Source organism: Aegilops tauschii, chromosome 6 (genome assembly GCF_002575655.3).
Source record: "Aegilops tauschii subsp. strangulata cultivar AL8/78 chromosome 6, Aet v6.0, whole genome shotgun sequence".
Taxonomy (NCBI): domain Eukaryota; kingdom Viridiplantae; phylum Streptophyta; class Magnoliopsida; order Poales; family Poaceae; genus Aegilops; species Aegilops tauschii.
In genome coordinates, this window is record NC_053040.3 from 151,606,800 (window position 1) to 151,629,909 (window position 23,110).

Here is a 23,110-nt window from a genome sequence, read left to right on the forward strand (position 1 = left end):
GACGAGCTGGGCAACCGCAATGCAGTGCCTGCCACTAATGCAGCTTCAGCGACGCTTGCCTCGAACGCCCTTTGCCGCTCCAGACGACCCCTTTCGAAGTGGTGGTTCTCCTTGTAGATCTCCTGATTCCTCGCCTCTGAGGCGGCGTGTGCCACTGCCACTGCGGCGGTAAGGCTCTTTGCGTGCTCGACGAGGCGCTACTCCTCCTCCCGCAGGAACTCGGTGTAGCGCACAAGGTCGCTGTCGCACGTGCGGGCATCCACCTCCGCCTCCCGCCTTCGGGCGGCGGTGGCGGAGCGGGTGATGACCCCGGCGGTCGACGGTGGGCTGGCGGCCACGGCAGCCGACGACGGGGTGGCGGCCACGACAAACACCTCCCGCCTTCGGGCCACGGTGGTGGCGTGGGTGATGGCCACAGTGGCCGGCAGTGGCCGGCAGTGGGGTGGCGGCCACGACGGCCATCTCCCGCCTTCAGGCCGCGACGGCGGAGCGGGCGATGGCCCTGGCTTTCGACGGTGGTGTGGCGGCAACGGCGGCCGGCAACAGCTGCCGACGGGCACCGGCGGCGGAGCGTGTGATGGGTGTTCCACGCACACCCAATAGGGACGCCACACGCACTACATTACGCCAGGGACTGCGCCGCCGCCGCGGTGTAGCCTCCCAGTTGGAGCTGTCCTCTGATGACGGCGGAGTGGCTGAGCGACGACGACAGACCGGTGCCATTGGCGAATGTGGGAGAAGCAGACGAGATAAGGTACAGGGATGGAGGGGAAAATGCGACGTGATACGTCCATTTTGCATCATGCTTTTATGTCAATATTTATTGCATTATGGGATGTTATTACACATTATGTCACAATACTTATGCCTATTCTCTCTTATTTTACAAGGTTTACATAAGGAGGGAGAATGCCGGCAGCTGGAATTCTGGGCTGGAAAAGGAGCAAATATTAGAGACCTAAAACTCCACGAAAGTTATTTTTGGAAATAATTAAAAATAATGAGCGGAAGAAATACGTCAGGGGGGCCTCCACCTGTCCACGAGGGTGGGGGCGCGCCCCCCTGCCTTGTGAGCCCCCTGTTGGCCCTCCGGTGCCCATCTTCTGCTATATGAAGTCTTTCGTCCTAAGAAAAATCATAAGCAAGCTTTCGGGACGAGACTCCACCGCCACGAGGCGGAACCTTGGCAGAACCAATCTAGGGCTCCGACAGAGCTGTTCTGTCGGGGACACTTCCCTTCGGGAGGGGGAAATCATCGCCATCGTCATCACCAACGCTCCTTTCACCGGGAGAGGGCAATCTCCATCAACATCTTCACCAGCACCATCTCCTCTCAAACCCTAGTTCATCTCTTGTATCCAATTCTTGTCTCATAGTCTGGGATTGGTACCTGTAGGTTGCTATTAGTGTTGATTACTCCTTGTAGTTGATGCTAGTTGGTTTATTTGGTGGAAGATCATATGTTCAGATCCTATATGCATATTAATACTCCTCTGATTATGAACATGAATATGCTTTGTGAGTAGTTACGCTTGTTCCTGAGGACATGGGAGAAGTCTTGCTATTAGTAGTCATGTGAATTTGCTATTCGTTCGATATTTTGATGAGATGTATGTTGTCTATCCTCTAGTGGTGTTATGTGAACGTCGACTACATAACACTTCACCATTATTTGGGCCTAGGGGAAGGCATTGGGAAGTAATAAGTAGATGATGGGTTGCTAGAGTGACAAAAGCTTAAACCCTAGTTTATGCGTTGCTTCGTAAGGGGCTGATTTGGATCCATATGTTTCATGCTATGGTTAGGTTTACCTTAATACTTTTGTTGTAGTTGCGGATGCTTGCAATAGAGGTTAATCATAAGTGGGATGCTTGTCCAAGTAAGGGCAGCACCCAAGCACCGGTCCACCCACATAACAAATTATCAAAGTACCGAACGCGAATCATATGAACGTGATGAAAACTAGCTTGACGATAATTCCCATGTGTCCTCGGGAGCGCTTTTCTCTATATAAGAGTTTGTCCAGGCTTGTCCTTTGCTACAAAAAGGATTGGGCCACCTTGCTGCACTTTATTTACTTTTGTTACTTGTTGCTCGTTACAAATTATCCTATCACAAAACTATCTGTTACCTATAATTTCAGTGCTTGCAGAGAATACCTTGCTGAAAACCGCTTATCATTTCCTTCTGCTCCTCGTTGGGTTCGACACTCTTACTTATCGAAAGGACTACGATAGATCCCCTATACTTGTGGGTCATCACGACGCAGGACTCGTCGGCCGTGAGGGTTTTTATAGCAGGCCGGTAAGCATTAGGATTTTGGGGGATTTCACCGAGTCGGGCGGGAAGCTTGCGCGGGAATGGGCTCACCGATGATTCATTGGCGCCACCGTTTGGCAAAAAGAACGCCCCCGCGCGCTGCGCAAGCTTGCGCTGTAAGCCGTCTGCGGCAGCGGGGTGACAAGACGTGCGAGAGGAGGACGAAAGGCCACGTACACATACGGTTAATAAAAAAACGTTTGTGATTTAATTACCTACTATACCACCGTCCTGGTTTATACGTATGAGTTAACTAATAAAATACGAATGCATGTTGCCAAAGATTATATAGTTGGATTTGTATTTGAACATAGTTTCCAATTATATAATTTTTAAAACATGCATTAACATTTTGTTGGTTAAATTTGAGGGCAAAGTATGGCACGGAATATAAAGGAGACTATAGACTAGACGGAGGTGGTACCACACGACCGCTCTCTACGCAGCGACGCAACTGTCGGCCGGCTTGTAGGCGACCATTTGCTGTGTGTTCAACTGCTCCATGCATGTGGTTGCTTGCGGTTCAGGCGGCCGCGGCGCGCTCTGCTCTCGCGTCCCTCCGGGTGCTCTGCCCTTGTCCCTCCACGCGCGCTACCAGTGTTTTGGGCCGGCGCACGATCACGCACGTTCGTGTGCAAGCGGTTGCGCCAGGCGCGGCGCGACGATGCAGTTACCCGCTGCAAAAACTGCCATGTGGACGCGCCGAGAATCCACGCCGCCCGGCCCCCTTTTATTCCTACGGCCATTTACCTTCATATCTCGTCTCACACGTCACAATAAGCACACCCACGAGGACACATACAGAGAGGACATCCAGCGGTTCCATTGGCGCTCCCCGTGGCTCCAATAGCGCTCCCAGCGACCGACGACGACAACGGCGGGCAGTTCACCACGCATCACGTAGTGGACACCCACGTGAGGGGGAAGGCCCTCTTGGTGGTGTACACGAACGATCCGGTCTCGGTGGAGAGCTCCATCCAAACTATGGAGCAGTTCCTTGCCGAGGACAAGTACCGAGTGGTCGGCTTCGACCTCGAGTACACCATCGGTCGTGCCGGGCACGATCAGAAGGTTGTCGTCGCCCAGTTGTGCGTGCGACATGACGTCCTCGTTTACCACTTCCACCTTGCCACAAGGCCTTGCGAGCGTTTCTCCAGGTTTATCAAGAGCTCCGACTACAGTTTCGCTACGGTGGACACCACCAACGATCTAAAAGCGCTCAAGGTTTCGGACTTGAAATGTCCGAATCTTGTCAACATCCAGCACCAATACAAGGTCTGGGGCACCGACAAAAGCAAACTGAACTCCCTGGTTGACCTCGCCTCGGCCATCATCGACCCCTACTACGCGAAGATGAAGCAAGAGAGCAATAAGGACAAGAACGCCTGGCACAGTGTGTGGCATAAGAGATTGGATGAACAACATGTCAAGTACACGGCCATGGACGCGTACACAAGCTACGAGATGTACAAGCGGATCGTTGACATGAGGAACTGTCTTCTTCCTGACCCAGACGAGGGATCGAGCCACATAGCAGTGGCGGGAGCGTCACAAGAAGTAGATGACTAGACGATCGTTTCTCCTACTTTAGAATGCATGCGATTGTTTATTGAGGTGTGTGCGAATGATCTGTATAGTCACTTATGTAATTGGATGTTTATTTCAGTTATATATATACATGTTATTCTACTGTAGACAGAGCAATTCACACGGCTTATTAGCAGCAATCGTCTGTGTTATTACTAGTCTTCGCACACATTTCAGATTACGGACCTGTTTGCCGCGTATCACACCCATCTTGTTCAGTTGAACCGTTTCCATTGTGTTGCCTAATCACACACAGTTCATCCCAGTGAACCGTATGCTGTATATCGCACACGCCTTCATCTGGCTGCCCGTTTCTTTTGTGCCTCCTCATCACAAATAGTTCATTGAGCTGAACCGTATGCCCTGCATCGCACATGCAACTAAATTCTGAACCGTGTTTGATGCATCTGTCATCGCAAACGTTTTGCACCTTTTTTGACAGTTTTTTTACACCATCGTTTGCGATTATGGCATCGCACACAGTTTCGTCGAAGGCTCTCTGATCGTAGTGTCGCATTTGGACCATCCTGCAGTAGTGATCCATCATGCATCTAGAGTATTAAGTTCATAAGAACGGAGTAACGCATTAAGCAAGATGACATGATGTAGAGGGATAAACTCAAGCAATATGATATAAACCCCATCTTTTTATCCTCGATGGCAACAATACAATACGTGCCTTGCTGCCCCTGTTGTCACTCGGAAAGGACACCACAAGATTGAACCCAAAACTAAGCACTTCTCCCATTGCAAGAAAGATCAATCTAGTAGGCCAAACTAAACTGATGATTCGAAGAGACTTGCAAAGATATCAAATCATGCATATAAGAATTTAGAGAAGAATCAAATATTGTTCATAGATAATCTTGATCATAAACCCACAATTCATCGAATCTCGGCAAACACACTGCAAAAAGTATTACATCGAATAGATCTCCAAGAACATCGAGGAGAACTTTGTATTGAGAACCAAAGAGAGAGAAGAAGCCATCTAGCTAATAACTATGGACCCGAAGGTCTGTGGTAAACTACTCACACATCATTGGAGAGGCTATGGTGTTGATGTAGAAGCCCTCCGTGATCGAATCCCCCTCCGGCAGATCGCCGGAAAAGGCCCCAAGATGGGATTTCACGGGTACAGAAGGTTGTCGTGGTGGAAAAGTGGTTTCGTGGCTCTCCTGGATGTTTTCAGGGTATAAGAGTATATATAGGTGAAAGAAATAGGTCAGTGGAGCTACGAGGGGCCCACGAGGGTGGGGGGCGCGCCCTCCTGCCTCGTGGCCTCCTCGTTGCGTCTCTGATTTCCACTCCAAGTCTCCTGGATTGCGTTTGTTCCAGGAAAGATCCTCGCGAATGTTTCATTCCGTTTGGATTCCGTTTGATATTCCTTTTCTGCGACACTGAAATAGGCAAAAAATAGCAACTGTCACTGGGCCTCCGGTTAATAGGTTAGTCCTAAAAATAATATAAAAGAGCATATTAAAGCCCATTAAACATCCAAAACGGATAATATAATAGCATGGAACACAAAAATTATAGATACGTTGGAGACGTATCAGATCACACCTTAGTGCTCTTTGGGTGTTAATAAAATGGCGATGTGAACTAGAATTTTGACTCTAGTAAACCCTTTGGGTGTTGGCCACATGGCGATGTGAACTATGGGTGTTAATCACATGGTGATGTGAACTATTGGTGTTAAATCACATGGCGATGTGAACTAGATTATTGACTCTAGTGCAAGTGGGAGACTGAAGTAAATATGCCCTAGAGGCAATAATAGAGTTGTTATTTATATTTCCTTATATCATGATAAATGTTTTTTATTCATGCTAGAATTGTATTAACCGGAAACTTGATACATGTGTGCAATACATAGACAAAACAAAGTGTCCCTAGTATGCCTCTACTTGACTAGCTCGTTAATAAAAGATGGTTAAGTTTCCTGACCATAGACATATGTTGTCATTTGATGAATGGGATTACATCATTAGGAGAATGATGTGATGGACAAGACCCACCCGTTAGCTTAGCATAATGATCGTTAAGTTTTATTGCTATTGCTTTCCCCGATAATGCACGTCATAATAAGCCTTGCAAGCAATGTGACTAATGAGTTAGTTGCGGGATGATGCATTACGGAACGAATAAAGATACTTGCCGGTAATGAGATTGAACTAGGTATGAAGATACCGACGATTGAATCTTGGGCAAGTAACATACCGATGACAAAGGGAATGACGTATGTTGTCATTACGGTTTGACCGATAAAGATCTTCGTAGAATATGTAGGAACCAATATGAGTATCCAGGTTCCGTTGTTGGTTATTGACCGGAGATGTGTCTCGATCATGTCTACATAGTTCTCGAACCCGTAGGGTCCGCACGCTTAACGTTTGATGACGATTTGTATTATGAGTTATGTGTTTTGGTGACCGAAGATTGTTCAGAGTCCCCGATGAGATCACGGACATGACGAGGAGTCTCGAAATGGTCGAGAGGTAAAGATTGATATATTGGACGATAGTGTTCGAACACTGGAATGGTTTCAGAGTGTTTCAGATATTTATCGGAGTACCGAGGGGTTACCGGAACCCCCCGGGAAAAGTAATGGGCCACAATGGGCCATAGGGGAGAGAGAGGGCAGCCCACAAGGGGTGGCGCGTGCCCCCCATGGGGAGTCCGAATTGGACAAGGGGAGGGGGCACAACCCCCCTTTCCTTCTCTCTCTCCCTCTCCTTCCCCCTTTCCCCCTCTGAAAGAAGGAAGGGGGAGGCCGAACAGGACTTGGAGTCCTAGTAGGACTCCCCCCTTGGGGGCGCGCCTAGGCCGGCCCTCTCCCTCTCCCTCCTTTATATACGGGGGCAGGGGGGCACCCCAAAGCATATCAATTGTTTCTTAGCCATGTGCGGTGCCCCCCTCCGCCGTTTACTCCTCTGATCATATTGTCGTAGTGCTTAGGCGAAGCCTTGCGCGGATCACATCACCATCACCGTCACCATGCCGCCGTGTTGACGAAACTCTCCCTCGACACTTTGCTGGATCAAAAGTTCGAGGGACGTCATCGAGCTGAACGTGTGCTGAACTCGGAGGTGTTGTACGTTCGGTACTTGATCGGTTGGATCACGAAGACGTTCGACTACATCAACCGCGTTAAACTAACGCTTCCGCTTTCGGTCTACGAGGGTACGTGGACACACTCTCCCCCTCTCGTTGCTATGCATCTCCTAGATAGATCTTGCGTGATCGTAGGAATTTTTTTGAAATTGCATGCTACGTTCCCCAACAGAGTGACGGCAGGCGGCGAGGTAGTGTCTGACATCTCATCGAGTCTTCCTCCACGTCGGTTGCCTCCTTGGAGGCGTATGCTAGGACGTCGGTTAAATCTTCGACGGTAGCGACTAGGTGGGTTTAAAATTCCAACCTCTCTATATTTCCCCCAGATTCGATCGTAAACCGATGTTTGATTGTTTGAGATTGTGAGGCCCTGAATCTGGTCTAACATCTTGTTCAGAAGTGCCTTGTTGGCCTTGCCCATATCTTGATTGAAAGTTGGGCTTAGCTGCAGTCTGCTCGAGATCCCATCTAGTGTGGCCTCAGGATTTTCGCCGGCCAAACTTGACGTCTGAACCACTGGGGTAATTCTCGGCTCTATGCTTGAAGCTAGATCCAAGGTGTGGTCCGTGCCATGGTCCTGGTCCAAGATTGAATCTGAGATCATATAAAGGCATTAGAGGAGTCATCGGATTGGTCTGACACCCAGTCCAAAAATGCAAGCTCGTCACGGGCACCCGCAGCGTATTCCAGATTTCCAAACTTGATGGTCTGGCCAGGAGCGAACTTTTCTATCTAGCCGAGGTGGCCAGTCGAATTGGCGTTGAGTGTGACGCTGCCGAAGACAAAAAGCTGACCGGGGAAGAAGGTCTTCCCATAGCCAATGTTGTCATCGCTCCGAAGATGAGCCATCAAGCTGCTTTGGCCACACAACGGGAACTGCATGGGCCACCAATATCGGGGTTGAATCCGGCGGATCTCGGGTAGGGGGTTCCGAGCTGTCGATCTTAGCTTGATGGTAACAAGACAGAAGAGGGACATGGTGTTTACCCAGATTCGGGCCCTCTCGAAGAGGTAAAACCCCATGTCATGCTTTGATTGTATTAATGTGATGGGGTACAAAGTACATGATGATCCACCTCGAGATCGTACGTGTAGGTCTCTAACTCTACCCTACGGACTAAACCTCTTGGCTTATATAGGCACCGGGGATGCTTAGGGTTACATGTAGGTCGGTTACATCTAGGGATAAACATGCCGATGAAACACATGCATTGAAGTATGCACCAAGTATTCGGAGAATTCCATCTTAAGTACACAAATGGGTCATGGCAAACATGACCCATTCTTCGGTTGCCTATGGGTCCTCGGGCGGGCCCATTGACTGGCAGGCCGACGTGGTTAGCACCCCTAGTCCAGGACACCGCCACGCCCCCCGTTGTGGCCGCTGTTGCTCCGCTGCTAATGGGCTGTCGCTGTGCGAGATAGCAAGCTCGCGGCCGTCTAGGTCACGGCCGAGGCGACCGGGCGCCGACGAAGGTGGCCCGTGGTGGTCGGCAAATGTGGCAGGGAGGTTAGGACGCATCGTTCCGCCGTTCTCGCGTGTGCACCACCTTTGCTTCATGGAGAGGAGATAGGGGGCTGGCGCCAGGAAGGGATATGAAGACCGGCGTTGGGGTCTTCGACGAGACGGTCACCAGCAGAAAGATCAGTGAGGATGGGTGTGGGCGTCGATGGTATTCAGTGGCCGCACGCGGGATGCAGGGGCGAGGCGGGAGCCCTTTTATAGGTCTATCCGACGATGAAACGGTGGTTGCAGTGGGTGACTCGTGCAAGGGATTGGAGAAAGTTTTCTAGAAAAAGGGGAGAAAGACGAAGCCATGAGGGGTTATCCCTTTTGTCATTGGCAAGATGCACACAGATCCGTACCACGCCATATCCTAAATAAATACAGTGTTCTCTTCTGATTGATCGATTTACGCTGCAAAACAAAACTCAAATAAAAACCTCAAACAAGAAACTTAGTGGGAAATAGGGTTTGGGGGATAGATTGATTTTTGTTCGAAAAAGTTGTTTTGACATCCAAATCATTCGGGTAGTGCCAACCCCCGTATAGAACCCAAGCCAGCAGCCATGCTCCGTCGCCTCCTACTCCGCCAAGCTCGTCGGCGCCATTGCTCCTCCTCATTCTCCTCCGCCTTGCCCCTCTCTTCGCCGACCTTTGCCGTCTTCGGCGCCAACACCGGCGTCGGCAAGACCCTCGTCTCCGCGGGCCTCGCTGCCTCCCTCCTCCGTTCCCACGCCGCCTCCCCCTCCGCCGTCCTCTACCTCAAACCGCTCCAGACCGGCTTCCCCGCCGATTCCGACGCGGGGTTCCTCTACCGCAGGGTCCCCGCGCTTGTCCGCCCCTCCCACGCCGCGCACCTCGTCGCCTCCATCGACACCCTCTCCCCTGCCCCGTCAGTGGAAACCCCATCCTCTTCCCGCGAGGAGGCGGCCTTCTCCTACGATGGGGAGGGTAAGGCGGTGAGGAAGCTTCTGGCTTGCAGGACGCTGTACGCATGGCGGGAGGCGGTGTCGCCGCACCTTGCGGCGGAGAGGGAGGGGATGACGGTAGAAGACGCGCATGTGAGGTCGCTCCTGGCGGCGTGCCTCTCCGAGGGGGAAAATTTGGGGAAGGGGGAGGGGGATGTGTGGAAGCTGGTCGAGACCGCCGGCGGCGTGGCCAGCCCGGGCCCGTCTGGCACGCTGCAGTGCGATCTCTACCGGTGCGTTCTGATGCCTCTTCAGCCGTAAATATGCTGTTTTATTTGTTAATGTTACCAAACGCGTACAAGTACACATGTTCTCCGGGGTGTTCAGTTTGAATTAATTGATTTCTCAAAAAGAAGAAGTTTGAATCAATTGAGGAAATGAAATGGTGCGCAATTTAGTACTCCCGCCGTTCCAAAATAGATGACCCAACTTTGTACTAACTTTGTACTAAAGTTAGTATAAAGTTGAGTCATCTATTTTGGAACAGAGGGAGTATGATGCAATTGACGTTTCTGCTATATATACCCGTTTCCCGTGTTTAGTCCAGTGATATAGTCTGATTTTCGTTCTGTCTGTTCACAAGGGATCTCAATACCTAAAAAAAATCGTTAGCCTATTCCATCGAAATCACTATCACATTGGTGTAGTTTGTAAGAAGATATCATGCAAGCTGGAGATAACAATGATGGTTAGTGAGCATGATAATTGCGGTGAACGATCTGCTGCTTTGAAGTTTTCTTGAGGTTGTATGTTGGATATCCTGTTGATTTGTTGTGTTCTCAACTTTTCATTTACTGGAGCAGTTTATGTTTTTGATTCTACAAGTGCTGAAAGTAATCACATATTTGGTGACCATTTGTGAAATATTTCCGATGTATGTCTGCACACTATTTTTCTAACATGTTTTATTTCTTGGGAAATTATGGTGATCTTACCAGACATAGAGCATACTTCAAAATCCTTTAAACCACGTTCGAATTGGTTACATGATTGCATCTATTTTTAAAGAACCCTGTTGCCTATTTAATTGTTCACACAAACTTCATTACTGCTCGGCGTATTAGATTGATTTACATCAACACACTTCTTGGTTCTGTGACTATTGACAGGCACTTTAGGTTGCCTACTATTCTTGTTGGAGATGGCCGTCTTGGTGGTATTTCAGGCACTTTATCGGCATATGAAACTCTGTTGCTCAGGGGGTATGATGTTAGCGCAGTAATTTTGGAAGATTGTGGTTTGTCAAACGACAAGTTCTTGCTTTCTTACTTGAGAAATAGGTAACATGCTTCAGTCTTATTGTTATTTTTATAAATGTTTTAGCAGCTCGATTTCATTGATACGACAGCTTCACAATGTTTGTATTATTTAGGGTACCAGTGCTTGTTTTGCCACCTATTCCAGAAGATCCATCAGATGACCTAACTGATTGGTTTTCCGAATCATCTTCAGTTTTTGGTTTGCTTGAAGATGCCCTGCGATCTTTTCATTTGAAAAGAATTCAGAGGTTAAACAGTATGCAAAGAAAATCAAAGGATTTACTGTGGTGGCCCTTCACTCAGCACAATCTTGTACCTGTAGATTGTGTTACAGTAATTGATTCGCGTTGTGGTGAGAGTTTTTCAGCATACAAGGTTTGTCCAATGTATATTCCAAGCTTTTGAAAAGAAATTTAAAATGAAGCTTTGAAACATCAGCGGCGTTGTTATGGAATCTTTTGATGTAGGTGAAAGACAACAAGATGATGATGATCCCTCAGTTTGATGCATGTGCAAGTTGGTGGACTCAAGGACCTGATTCTAAGTTGCAGGTTATTCTTGCACTTCCTGTATTTTCAAAATCTCCTTTACCTTGGTTTGCTAAGGGAACTCTTATTGCAGGTGTTCTATGGCTAAAGTTCTGTATGTTGAACTAATGACATGCAATTTTTGTGGCCTAAATTTCTCTTTCATCATCAGATTGAACTTGCAAGAGATATGGGCTACGCTGCTGCTAGGTATGGCCATGTGATGTTTCCAGAGAATGCTCATGAGCCTGCTCTTCGTTGTGCTGAACTTTTGCTTGGGGGAATTGGTAAAGGTTGGTACTTTTACTTGTTTTTCATCTATAATAATGTATGTGCAGCAGAACCAAACTGTACGAGTATAAGTCACCCCTTAACGAATAAAATGGTGTATTAGTATGAAAAATGACTTGTTTAAAGCACCCTTTAGCTACCAAATTCTGCAGCTTAGAGCTTATTGTTCGCACCTGAACACGTCATTGTGTGCCTCCGACATCGAGCATGATATGCTAGACACGTCGTCAGAGGAGCCTCACCGGGAGCGTGATAGGCAAGACACGCCGACGGATCCCTTGAGACCCGAAACCCCACACGCCCGGGAGGGACCCCTTCAAGGTGCGTGGCGGCAATGGGCTGCCCTAGTTCGGCTTGGTCGCCCCTAGAGCGTTGAGGTTCGCTGACATTGAACACGAAGAACAAGAAGCAAAAAACCAGGGCAAAGGAGACGTAGATAGGACATAAAAGTGACAGCAAGATAGACAAGACTCCCAACAAGATGACGATAACGCGTCGGATCAGACAAGAGCTCGCCATCAGAAGCGCGAAGGTTAACATTGAGCTCCATAGGAGTCTCGATAGTGCGCTCATCACTAAGAGCCGCACGAGCAAGAAGATCCTGGATATACTTTTCTTGGGAAATAGAAAAGCCATCAGAGGTGGAGGAAACCTCAATCCCAAGAAAGTAACGAAGAGGACCAAGATTAGACATAAGAAACTGCTCATTGAGACGGGCCTTGACAAAGGCAATGTACTCAGAATCATCACCAGTGATGATCATGTCATCAACATATAGAAGAAGACGAGTGCGACCACGAGTAGAAAGGTGGACAAACAACGCCGAATCATGAGCTGCAGTTACCATAGAGGCAAAACGCTCAAACCAAGCACGGGGGACTTGCTTAAGGCCATATAGAGAGCGACGAAGACGACAAGCCATGCCGTCAGGAACTGAATACCGAGGTGGTGGCTGCATATAAACTTCCTCACGCAACTCACCATTAAGAAAGGCATTCTTAACATCAAGTTGAGACACAGACCAGTGGCGAACAGAGGCCACGACAAGAAGTGTGCGGACAGTGGTCATATGGGCCATAGGAGCACTCATCATAATCACGACCATGCTCCTGCTGAAAGCCACGAGCCACAAGACGAGCTTTATAACGCTCAAGAGAACCATCAGAGCGAGTCTTAATCTTATAGGCCCACTTACAAGTGATGGGACGAACATAGGGAGGAAGAGAAACCAGGTCCCATGTGCCATTGCGCTCAAGGGCAGCAATCTCCTCTGCCATCGCAAACTGCCATTCAGGATGAACAATAGCATCTCGATAAGTAGTCAGCTCAAGAACAGTCGAAAGACCATAGTGAGAAGGAGAATATCGGTCAGGGGCGGACAAGGCCGAGGACGAAGACCATAAGTCGGGTGAGAGGAGGAAGACGACACACCAGAAGTAGAAGGCACATCTGTAGACTTATCCACAACACGTGAACGACGAGTATAATGGAAAGGAAAGGAGGGAAGAGGTGGAATCACTGGAGGTGGAGACGGGGAATGTATCGGTGATGAAGGTGGAGAAGTGGAAGGTATCGGTGATGAAGGTGGGAAGTTATGCGATGAGGGAGGAGAAGAAACCGTAGGAGAGGACGGGGTCGGTTCTGTAACAGCGGGACGAGGAGTAAGAATACCGGGCACAAAGGGTGGTGTATCCGGAAATGTAAGGAATGAGATGTCCTCCGTAGAAAAAGCCGAGGAGGACAGACGCGAGTAGAAGGGACGAGATTCATCAAAGGTCACATCCCGGGAAATACGCATCCGGCGATCGACAGGATCCCAACACCGATAGCCCTTATGCTCATCACTGTATCCAAGGAAGACACACTCAACAGACTGAGCGGTCAGTTTGGTGCGTTCACGAGAGGCAAGCAAAACATAGCAAACGCAACCAAACAAACGGAGCGTCGAATAATCAGGAGAACGACTAGAAAGACGCTCGAGAGGAATACCACCCTGTAGAGCAGCAGAAGGCTGAATGTTGATGAGGTAGGTGGAAGTGGTAACAGCCTCAGCCCAAAAGTGAGGCGGAAGAGAGGCGGCAATCATCATTGCATGCGTCGTCTCAAGAAGGTGACGATGCTTGCGCTCAGCCACACCATTCTGAGCATGAGCACCAGGGCAAGAGAACCCAGTAAGAGTACCCTGCTCAGCAAGAAATCCTCGCAGTGCATGGGAGATATACTCACCAGCTGAATCTGCGCGGAAAACATGAATAGGAGTGGAATACTGGGTATGAACCATGGGAGCAAACTTTTTGTATATAGGTAAGACCTCACTACGAGAAGACATGAAATAGATCCAAGTGTATCGAGAAAAAACGTCTATAAAGATAATATAGTTGCGATGACCCCCTTTCGAAGCGAAGGGAGCCGGACCCCAAACATCAGAGTGAACGAGATCAAAAGGACGCTCGGACACTGACTCACTGTGAGGGTAGGGTAGCTGAATCTGCTTACCAAGTCTACAACCCAGACAATCCAACGAAGCGTTACCGGAGACAGACCCCAGAACACCGCGATGAACCAAAGACGAGAGACGAGAACCACATAAATGGCCAAGACGATGATGCCACTGCTGAAAAGAGCTAGTAGATGCAGCTATAGGGGCCGCGAGACTGGCGGTGGTGGCAGCGGAGTGAAGACAAAGCCAGTCAAGCTCCCAAAGACCATCAAAGCGTCGAGGGCCAGCACCAAGCAAAGTGCCCGTGTGACGATCCTGAACAGAACATGAATCGAAGTCGAGAATGACCCTACAACTAGAGTCGACAATCTGACCACCAGATATGAGCTGCATGGTAAGTCGAGGAACATGAGCGACAGAGGGGAATGAAGAAGTGCTAAGAGTGCCTTGACTAGCTACAGGGAGGGGAGTGCCATCAGCCGTAAGAACACGTACATGAGACTCGACAGGTTGAATGGAGGTCGAAGTGGAAGAATCATAAGTCATGTGAGAAGACGCTCCAGTATCAAGAATCCATGGGGATGTACCTGAATAAGTAGAAGGTGGTTTCTCAGTGCCAGAAGAGTCAGCCACAGAACCTGCAGAAACCGTCGGTGAAGAATCCCAAGCATCAAGCAGGCATTTCAACTGTGCAATCTCATGCGCAGACAGGGACACGGTCGAAGAGGTCGAGGTAGAAACACCTGCTGACGATGAGCAGTCGCCTCCACCCATGGAAGCCGCGTGCAGAGTCGACCGAGAGTAGCGAGTCGACGTAGAGCCGCATGTGAAAGCCACTGGGGGATTCGAGGTAGATCGGTCACCGCCGAATGTGGAAGCCTCGTCATGAGTCGACGTAGGGCGACAATCACCAGGTGCGGAAGCCGTGGGAAGAGTCGCTGAAGAACGACCAACACCATCAAGTGAAGCGGCTAGACGAGGCGGTGCAGCTGCCGAAGGAGTCGATGTAGAACGGTCAGCAACACCCGTGGATGTCACATAAGATCGAAGTAGGGCGACAACCACCACCTCCAAGCGAGCGAGCATGAAGCACCGAGGAAAAGCGCATGTGCGAGACGGGGTCTGTACGGAATACCGTCGAGAAACACTGGCAACGCGGGAGAGGCGTACCCGGCGAAAGCATTGCACCTTTTTTTTACTCTTTTTTCTCTCTCTTTTTTTGGAGTGTCAGTCAACATAGCAGAGTCCGAAACAAGGCCCAAGGCAGCAGCGAGGCCCAAAACGAAGCAGCCAAAAGGGCTGAAGGTGCCAATGATCTGCAACTGGATCGACTCATTCCGAGTCAATCCACAGACGACTTGATCTAGAATTCGAGCGGGCGAGCAGCAGCCGACCGGAGGGCGCCGGCGGGAGGTGGGAATCGAAGTCGGCGGCGGCGGAGAAATCACGGGACCGCGGCAGGGAGGCGGCGGCGGCCGGCGGAAGTCGCGGGGAGCGGCCTGGAGGCGGCGGCCGGTGGAGAAGTCGTGGGGCGCGGCCGGGAGGCGGCGGCGACTAGCGGAGAAGTCGCAGGGCCGCGGCCTACGAGCGAGCGCACGCTGCTCCGTGCAATCAGAATGAGGCATAAGGGCTCGATCCTGATCTGCGACGAGGCGTACAGAGAGGGAGCAACGTGGTGGTGGCGATTTGGTGGCGATAGACTTCGGCAGGACCTGATCGGCTGGCGAACTAGGCGGAGACCGGTAGCAGCGGCGACCTACGGAACTGGATCGGAAGAGCACGAGTTGCGGCGTGCGAAAAAAAACCCTACAGCTCTAATACCATGTTAGAATAGCAACTTAATCTTATTAGGAGGCCAAAGGCAGCATATATACAAGTACATGAGGATGCCAAAAGGCTAGAATGCAAAAGACCAAAAGTCATCACTAATATAACTCTAACAACACAAATGTCTTCATGTACCTCTCTCATAGCAATTCTTGAAAAATATACGACCAAATTTGCAAATAGGTAAATTACTTGTCAGATGTACCTGTTCAAATATGTTGGGGAAGCACGATGATTGCGTGATTTGAATGATATCTTGCTCCGCTTTCTGATGGCTCTCCAACACCTTGTCATCTTCTTCTGGATCCTGTGCCTCATCACTCTAATGCTTCATGTCAACCGAACTTTGTTCGGCTACATATGTTTGTTGTTGATGCTCGTCAATTTCTTTGGCACGAAACTCATGGTGCAGAATGAAAGCTCCCTTAACTCCAGAGAAATCAAGCACGATCGTCTTGCCATGTCCTTGCTCAACCAAGCTTGCCTCTTTTGATTTGATAGATCCGAAACATGTACAACTTGATTTGGCCCTCCAATAACCGAACTACCCTTATCATTTGAATGACTCCTCATCAACTCTTATCAATTGGCATAGCTTTTTTTTCTTGCTTAATTCTACCCGTATTGCAACATAATCTGAATCTGCCCCCTTTTTATTTGTTCAAGGCAAAGAGCATTATTATACCTTGGTGCAGCGGTAAAGCTGTTCACCCATAGTTAGGCAATGAGATATGTGTGATGCCGAGACTTTGCAATTGTGTAGGGGACGTATAATATGCTATGGTACTAGGTGAAGGCATATGCACTCCTGCAGAACTTTTATTCATTCGGTTATGATCATTGTGAAGGTGTGGTGCCGAATTATGGATATTAACATTTGCATATGGTGCTGAAACTTAGTAACATGAGGGGTATCACATGACAGTTGAAGGTAATTAGCAGAATAACTAGCAGTAGCATGGCCTGTTCTCCCATCCGTTGATGTGTTTAATGGTAGACTTGCATATTGTGAGTTAATTGCTGATGGATAAAACAGTGAAATATCCACTTGCATCTGCAATCCCACAAATCCATATGCAAGTGGATATTTCACTGTATGGACTACATACGGAGCAAAATGAGTGAATCTACACTCTAAAATATGTCTATATACATTCGTATGTAGTCTATATTGAAATCTCTGAAAAGACATATTTAGGAACGGAGGGAGTAGATTGGTAGATAATTGTGCTTACCTGAAGAAAGGAGACAGCAAAACGGGCACATTTGTGAACAAATGATATGTGCTTATCTGATTCATATTGATCTTATAAATTTTCCACACAAAAACATTATTTCTGGTTTGCTGAGATAATGATGTTTCAGTTGTTCTTGTTTCATTATTAGTGTCCTGTTATTCAAGTCACATTGCTCAAGAACATTTTATTCATTGCACATAGCTTCCTTGTAATTTGTTGGTCAGATTGGGCTTCCAGAGTTTATTATTCGGACAATGGATCAACGGCAATTGAAATAGCTCTAAAGATGGCATTTCGCAAGTTTTCACTTGATCGTGGAATTCTACTCGATAGTGACAAGAGTATCACCAACGAAAGAAATATTCAGTTAAAGGTTTGCTGCTCTTATACTAGACATACTTATCCTCATTGTTTTTAGGTTTTCTGGAGCAGCATAAGGTTGTGGAGGAGTAACTCCACCTTGCTGCTACAATGTGTACAACACAAGTGTTGAAGGAACAACTTCAACGTGCTGCGCTAGATATCGCTCTAGAGGCGGAGACAGGGCCGAAATGGCAGCAGGAGTTCAATCCAAAACTCCTAGAACGCAAGATCCAAGATCTTAGATAACAACACCAAGTTCTATTATAGGTAGTGGGGGTACATAGTCTGGGTACAAACTAGAGGTGAGGACCTCTATTTATAGGGCTTTGGGAAGCCTTCACATACTTCTACTTATGGCTTGAACACTCTAGAAAACATTACTTAAGATTCACCATTCTACTCATAGCTACTCACAACTAGAGGACTCTAGAAATCAGTAGGTAGGGTAGAAAAGAAAAGGAAACACTACACTATTGTGGAAGCATCTAGAAGTAGCCAAACAAATTTGACATGTGATTTTGTTTTATTTTCTTTTTCCTCATCATTCTTCCCTGGTTGTTTGAAACTCGCCTCGAGTTATCTTCATAGAGCGCTTCTTTTGGATGGTAGATAGTCAAGTCCGCAACATTGAAAGTGTTGGATATACCCATGTCACTTGGAAGATCTATCACATAAGCATTATCATTTATCTTCCTCACAATAGAGAAGGGCCCATACCTTTGCTGCCTAAGCTTCCCTTTAACACCTAAAGGCAGCCTCTCTTTTCGAAGGTAGACCATCACCTTATCACCAATTTGGAATGATTTCGGCCTCCTTTTGCAGTCAGCAAGTTGTTTATATTTCTGATTTTGTGCTTCCAAAACACCACGAATTTCTTCAAATAACTCAGTGTAATTATCAGCAACGGACAATGCTGATTTTGAGTTTCCCCTTGATGGTAGCTTCACCAGGTCCACCACATGTGTTGGAACTTTAGTGTAGACAACGGAAAAAGGACTCGTTCCTGTGGATCTATGCTTGGAGTTATTGTAGGAGAACTCTGCAAGAGATAAAGTCAAATCCCATTGTCCCTTTCTTTCTCCACAAATGCACCGGACCAGATTACCCAAAAATTTGTTCACCACTTCAGTTTGTCCATCTATTTGTGGATGGGCAGTGCTAGAAAATTTCAATTCAGTGTTGAATTGCTTCCAAAAAGTGAGCCAAAATGCAACAAGAAATTGCTATCATGGTCTGAGACGATGGACCTTGGAACTCCATGAAGTCTGACCACTTCCCAAAGAATAGGTTTGCCACATGATGAGCATCCGTTGTCTTGTGGCACGGGATGAAATGAGCCATCTGAGAGAATCTATCCACGACCACAAACACGACATCACTCCCTCGTCTTGTTCTTGGCAAACCCAAGACGAAGTCCATAGAGATGTCCTCCCATGGAGCAACAGGAACAGGCAAAGGCATGTATAACCCTGTGTTTTGGACTTGGCCTTTGCAAGTTTGACATATCGGGCATCGCTGAACAAACTTTCCACCATCTCTCTTTAGTTGTGGCCAAAAGTAACGAGCTTCCAGGTTAGCGGTAGTCTTGTCACGTCCAACATGGCCACTAAGATCACTTGAATGGAGTTACCGAAAAGGGCTTTCGCCTCGCTTTATATATAAAGCAACAACCAACCGACATCCGAAACCGATACAAACACAACACCCCACACCACACTCACACACACCCAAGGCCAGATACATAGGTGCCAAAGGGCTACAACAACAACATGCCGCACGACTCGAAGTAGACTGCAGGAGAAGACATTAAGCATCACTACAGAGCCGCCGGCGCCCTTCTGATGAAGATATCGCGAAGAGGTGAAGTTGAGGCTCGACGAAACCGAGCGCTCTGAGACGGTGCCTTCGGGAAGGACAATGACACAACAGCGCCGCCACCGCCCGATCAAAAGATCAGATTTTCATCTGAAGCGCGACGAAGGGAGGGAGCAATCAGAACGGAGGCTTCAGAAGATGGCGACACCCACAGGCGTCGTCTCCGGTATGGCCAAACCATACATGGTTTCCACCCTGGCTCGCAAACTCCACCTCCGACGAGAACATCGAGATGGCAGCCACCACATCGCCGACGCAGCCATGGCCACTAGCCGCCCGCACTTGAGCTGCGGGCTCAGCCCACAAGCACAGCGGCTCCCACCTCCCGGGCCGCCGCCCGGGAAACAAGATGCCCCAAAGACCCATCATGACTGTGAATGATGACCAACCGGCAAACTCCGACCGCCGACAGAGCCGCCAGCGACCGGAACGACCGGATCTACCGGGGAGCCACCAGGTTGGAGAAGAGGTCGGGTGGGAGCGGACTACGTCGACGTCCGGCACCCCTGCCGGTGACGGGTGGCCCGACCGCATCGGCGCCACCCATCTCTCCCACCCCCTCTCCAAACATCACCCTTGATGCCCAACCGGAGCTCCCTGCCTGGATCCGCACCCAGCCCAAACCTGTCACCCGCTCAACGACGCGAGAAGCCGAACCAACCACCAACAACAACCATGGGAGAGATCTAGAAGCATCCACAAGGATCGCCCACAGACGAGCGGACGCCGGAGCACGTCCAGCCGCCGCTGCACACGGCCCGCGCATCGAGCCGCCACCACGTCGTCGTGGTCCACTCCATGCTTCAGCCCGAAGACCTCTGCCAACACCCCGCGACCACCACCGCCGGCAAGAGGGACCGAAACCGGCAGCACGCACCTCTAGAGCCTCCCGCAGCCGACCATCACCAGCCTAGGCGCCGCTGCAAGCGCCCAGACCCCGCCGACGAGGCCCCACCCGCAGCCAGACCCAGCCGACATCTGGATCTGGGGCGCATGGGGGAAGCCGCCGCCGCCGGCACGACGCGCACCACCGCCGCCCACAGCCTTCCACGCCACCGCCAGGAGGACGCGACCCCGCCGCCAGCTCCTGGGTGAATGCTGCCGCGCCCTGTGCCGCCGCCCGACGGCCACGGCCCGCGCCGAGCCACCACGAACGGGGGAAGAGGGGCCCGCTGGCAGCGTGCCAAGGCGGCGGCGAGGAGGAGAGAGGGTGGGGAGGGAGGGGAGGGCGCGGTGGCAAGGGTTGCCCCTTCGGTCGCCCGCGGGTGCGACGCGGAGGGGAGTAGGGGCTCTCTGTACTTCTTGGAATGCACAAACGATCATTTTTGAAGAGAGAGCCATCTTGCATCAAATAGTCATCACCTAATGGCTAGCCCTGATTTGTTTTACCCAAACATGGCCAAAGTCTTCGTCATCCTCATACAACTCCTTTATTTGATCCATGCCTGAAAGTTCAGCCTCAAAAGAAGTCAAGAGCCATGCACAACGACTCGGCATCAGCCACTCGGTTAGTCGTTCCAGATTTATGCACAATGAGATAGTTAAACCTCTCCAGGTATACTGCCCATCTTGCTAGCATGCGATCAACATGCTTTTGATTTCTAAAATGCATCAAGAATTGATGGTCAATGTAAACGACAAACTCTTTAGGCAGCAAATAGACTTCCCAAGTTTTCAAAGCTTTGAAAATGGCATACAATTCTTGCTGATAAGTATTCCATTTCTTTCTAGCCTCGTTTAACTTCTTACTAAAGAAAGCAATGGGCTTCCTTTCTTGAGATAGAACAGCTCCAATGCCTACTCCACTTGCGTCACACTCCGACTCAAAAACCTTGTTGAAATCAGGTAGCACCAAGACAGGAGCTTGTGAGAGTTTTTGCTTGATCTCATCGAAACTAACTTCAGCCGCTTTTGTCCATTGGAACTTTCCTTTTTTCAGGCACTCGGTAATTGGTGCCATGATAGTGCTGAAATTCTTCACAAACAGCCTATAGAAAGTTGCAAGGCCATGAAAACTTCTTACTTCAGAAATGGTCTTTGGAGTTGGCCATTCTCGAATTGCTTCAACCTTAGCATCATCAACACGAATACCGTCACATGTTATGACGAATCCTAGGAAAAGAAGTTGTGTTTGCAGGAAAACACATTTCTTCAAGTTGACGTAGAGCTCATTTTCCCTTGGTACTTTTAGCACCTTTCGAATGTGATCAAAGTGTTCATCCTCGTCCTTGCTATAGATCAAGATGTCATCGAAATAGACCACAACAAAGTGGGATAAGAAGGGTCGAAGGACTTGATTCATCAGGTGGATAAAGGTACTTGGTGCATTTGAGAGTCCAAATGGCATGACTAGTCATTCAAACAACCCTTACTTTGTTTTGAAGGCTGTTTTCCATTCATCCCCAGGTCTGATACGAATTTGATAATATCCGCTTCTTAAATCTAGCTTTGTGAACACTCTTGCTCCACTAAGTTGATCCAACATATCATCCAGACGGGGAATAGGGAATCTATACCTTATGGTGATCTTGTTAATGGCTCTACTATCCGTACACATTCGCCAAGATCCATCTTTCTTGGGCATGAGCAGGGCTGGTACAACACATGAGCTAATACCTTCTCGAATGTGCCCCTTTTGCAGCAATTCGTCCACTTTCTCCTTCAATATATCATGCTCTTTTGGGCTCATTCGATAGTGTGAAAGATTAGGGAGACTTCCGCCCGGAATTAAGTCGATTCTATGTTGAATCGCCCTCATCGGTGGTAGGCCTTGTGGCTCCCCAAGTATGTTATGAAATTCTGCTAATAAGCCACATACCTTTGCTGGAATTTAACAACCGGTTGCTCTTCTCCTTTTACAATAAGTGCATCAGACAAATCTGCCTCCTTCAAGTGTTCCATAAACTCATTAGAGGTGTTGGTGATAGTTAACATACTTCTCCCTTCGTCCTTAAAGATATTACCATTAGTTTTGTTTCGGAGAATAATGATCTTTCTCTTGTTCCAAATGAAAGAGTAAGAATTTTCCTTGCCTTTGTGTGTAGTATCCACATCAAATTGCTAAGGTCTCCCAAGAACATGGCTGGCATCCATGTCAACCACATGACACAACACATTTGAGCGATAATGTTTGCCCAAAGAAAGTGGCAGGTTGCATTGTTTGGTGATCCTCATATTCACTCCTTTCTTGATCCACCCAATAGTGTAGGGATTTGGGTGATCATGAGTTCCAAGCTTTAAGTGGTTCACCAAATTCTGGGAGATAAGATTCTTGCAGCTGCAACTATCAATCACTAATTTGCATACCTTGCCATTCACCGTGCATTTGCTTTCAAATATTTTCTTTTGTTGTGTGTCGTCAGGTTGTGGTGTGGAACATAGGAGACGCTAAATCACACATACCACCTCTTCACCTTCTTCTTGAAACCTCTTGTCCCTCTACATCTTTCGATTCGTATTCTTCCTCATCATCTTCACCATCATGGATAGTTGTGCTAACAAATTTTAGTGGCAGCCGCTGGATATGTGTCCCTCTTCACCACATTTATAGCACTTTGGGCCTTCATTTGCCTTACCCTTGCCTCTAGTTTGCTTCGAGATGGGTCGTTTTGCCTTTGGTGGAGCGGTCTTTTCTTCCACTCTATTAGTGTGACTCCTAGACGAGCCTTCAATATGAGGATATGGAGGCTTAGTTGTCTTTCTTGTCTTCACAAACCTCTCGGCCTTCAAGGCTAGAGTTTGTGCTTGATCAATGGACCAGATTTGTTGCATCATCAATCGATCTTGAATAGCATC

The 23,110-nt window shown here is 48.6% G+C and overlaps 1 protein-coding gene across 2 annotated transcripts in view; it reads left to right on the forward strand.

The window, feature by feature from the left end:
• The first annotated feature begins 8,996 nt into the window (after positions 1-8,996).
• LOC109759698 (bifunctional dethiobiotin synthetase/7,8-diamino-pelargonic acid aminotransferase, mitochondrial) overlaps positions 8,997-23,110 on the forward strand; it is a 31,524-nt gene continuing 17,410 nt past the window's right edge. For both annotated transcript variants that reach the window (XR_012186751.1, XM_020318530.4), the window contains exons 1-6: positions 8,997-9,728; positions 10,605-10,775; positions 10,868-11,129; positions 11,222-11,305; positions 11,454-11,574; positions 17,302-17,450. Coding sequence is in view for 1 of the 2 variants with exons in the window: in XM_020318530.4 (XP_020174119.1) it covers positions 9,094-9,728; positions 10,605-10,775; positions 10,868-11,129; positions 11,222-11,305; positions 11,454-11,574; positions 17,302-17,450 (1,422 nt within the window). In the remaining variant the exon portion in view is untranslated. The remainder of the gene's footprint in view (positions 9,729-10,604; positions 10,776-10,867; positions 11,130-11,221; positions 11,306-11,453; positions 11,575-17,301; positions 17,451-23,110) is intronic.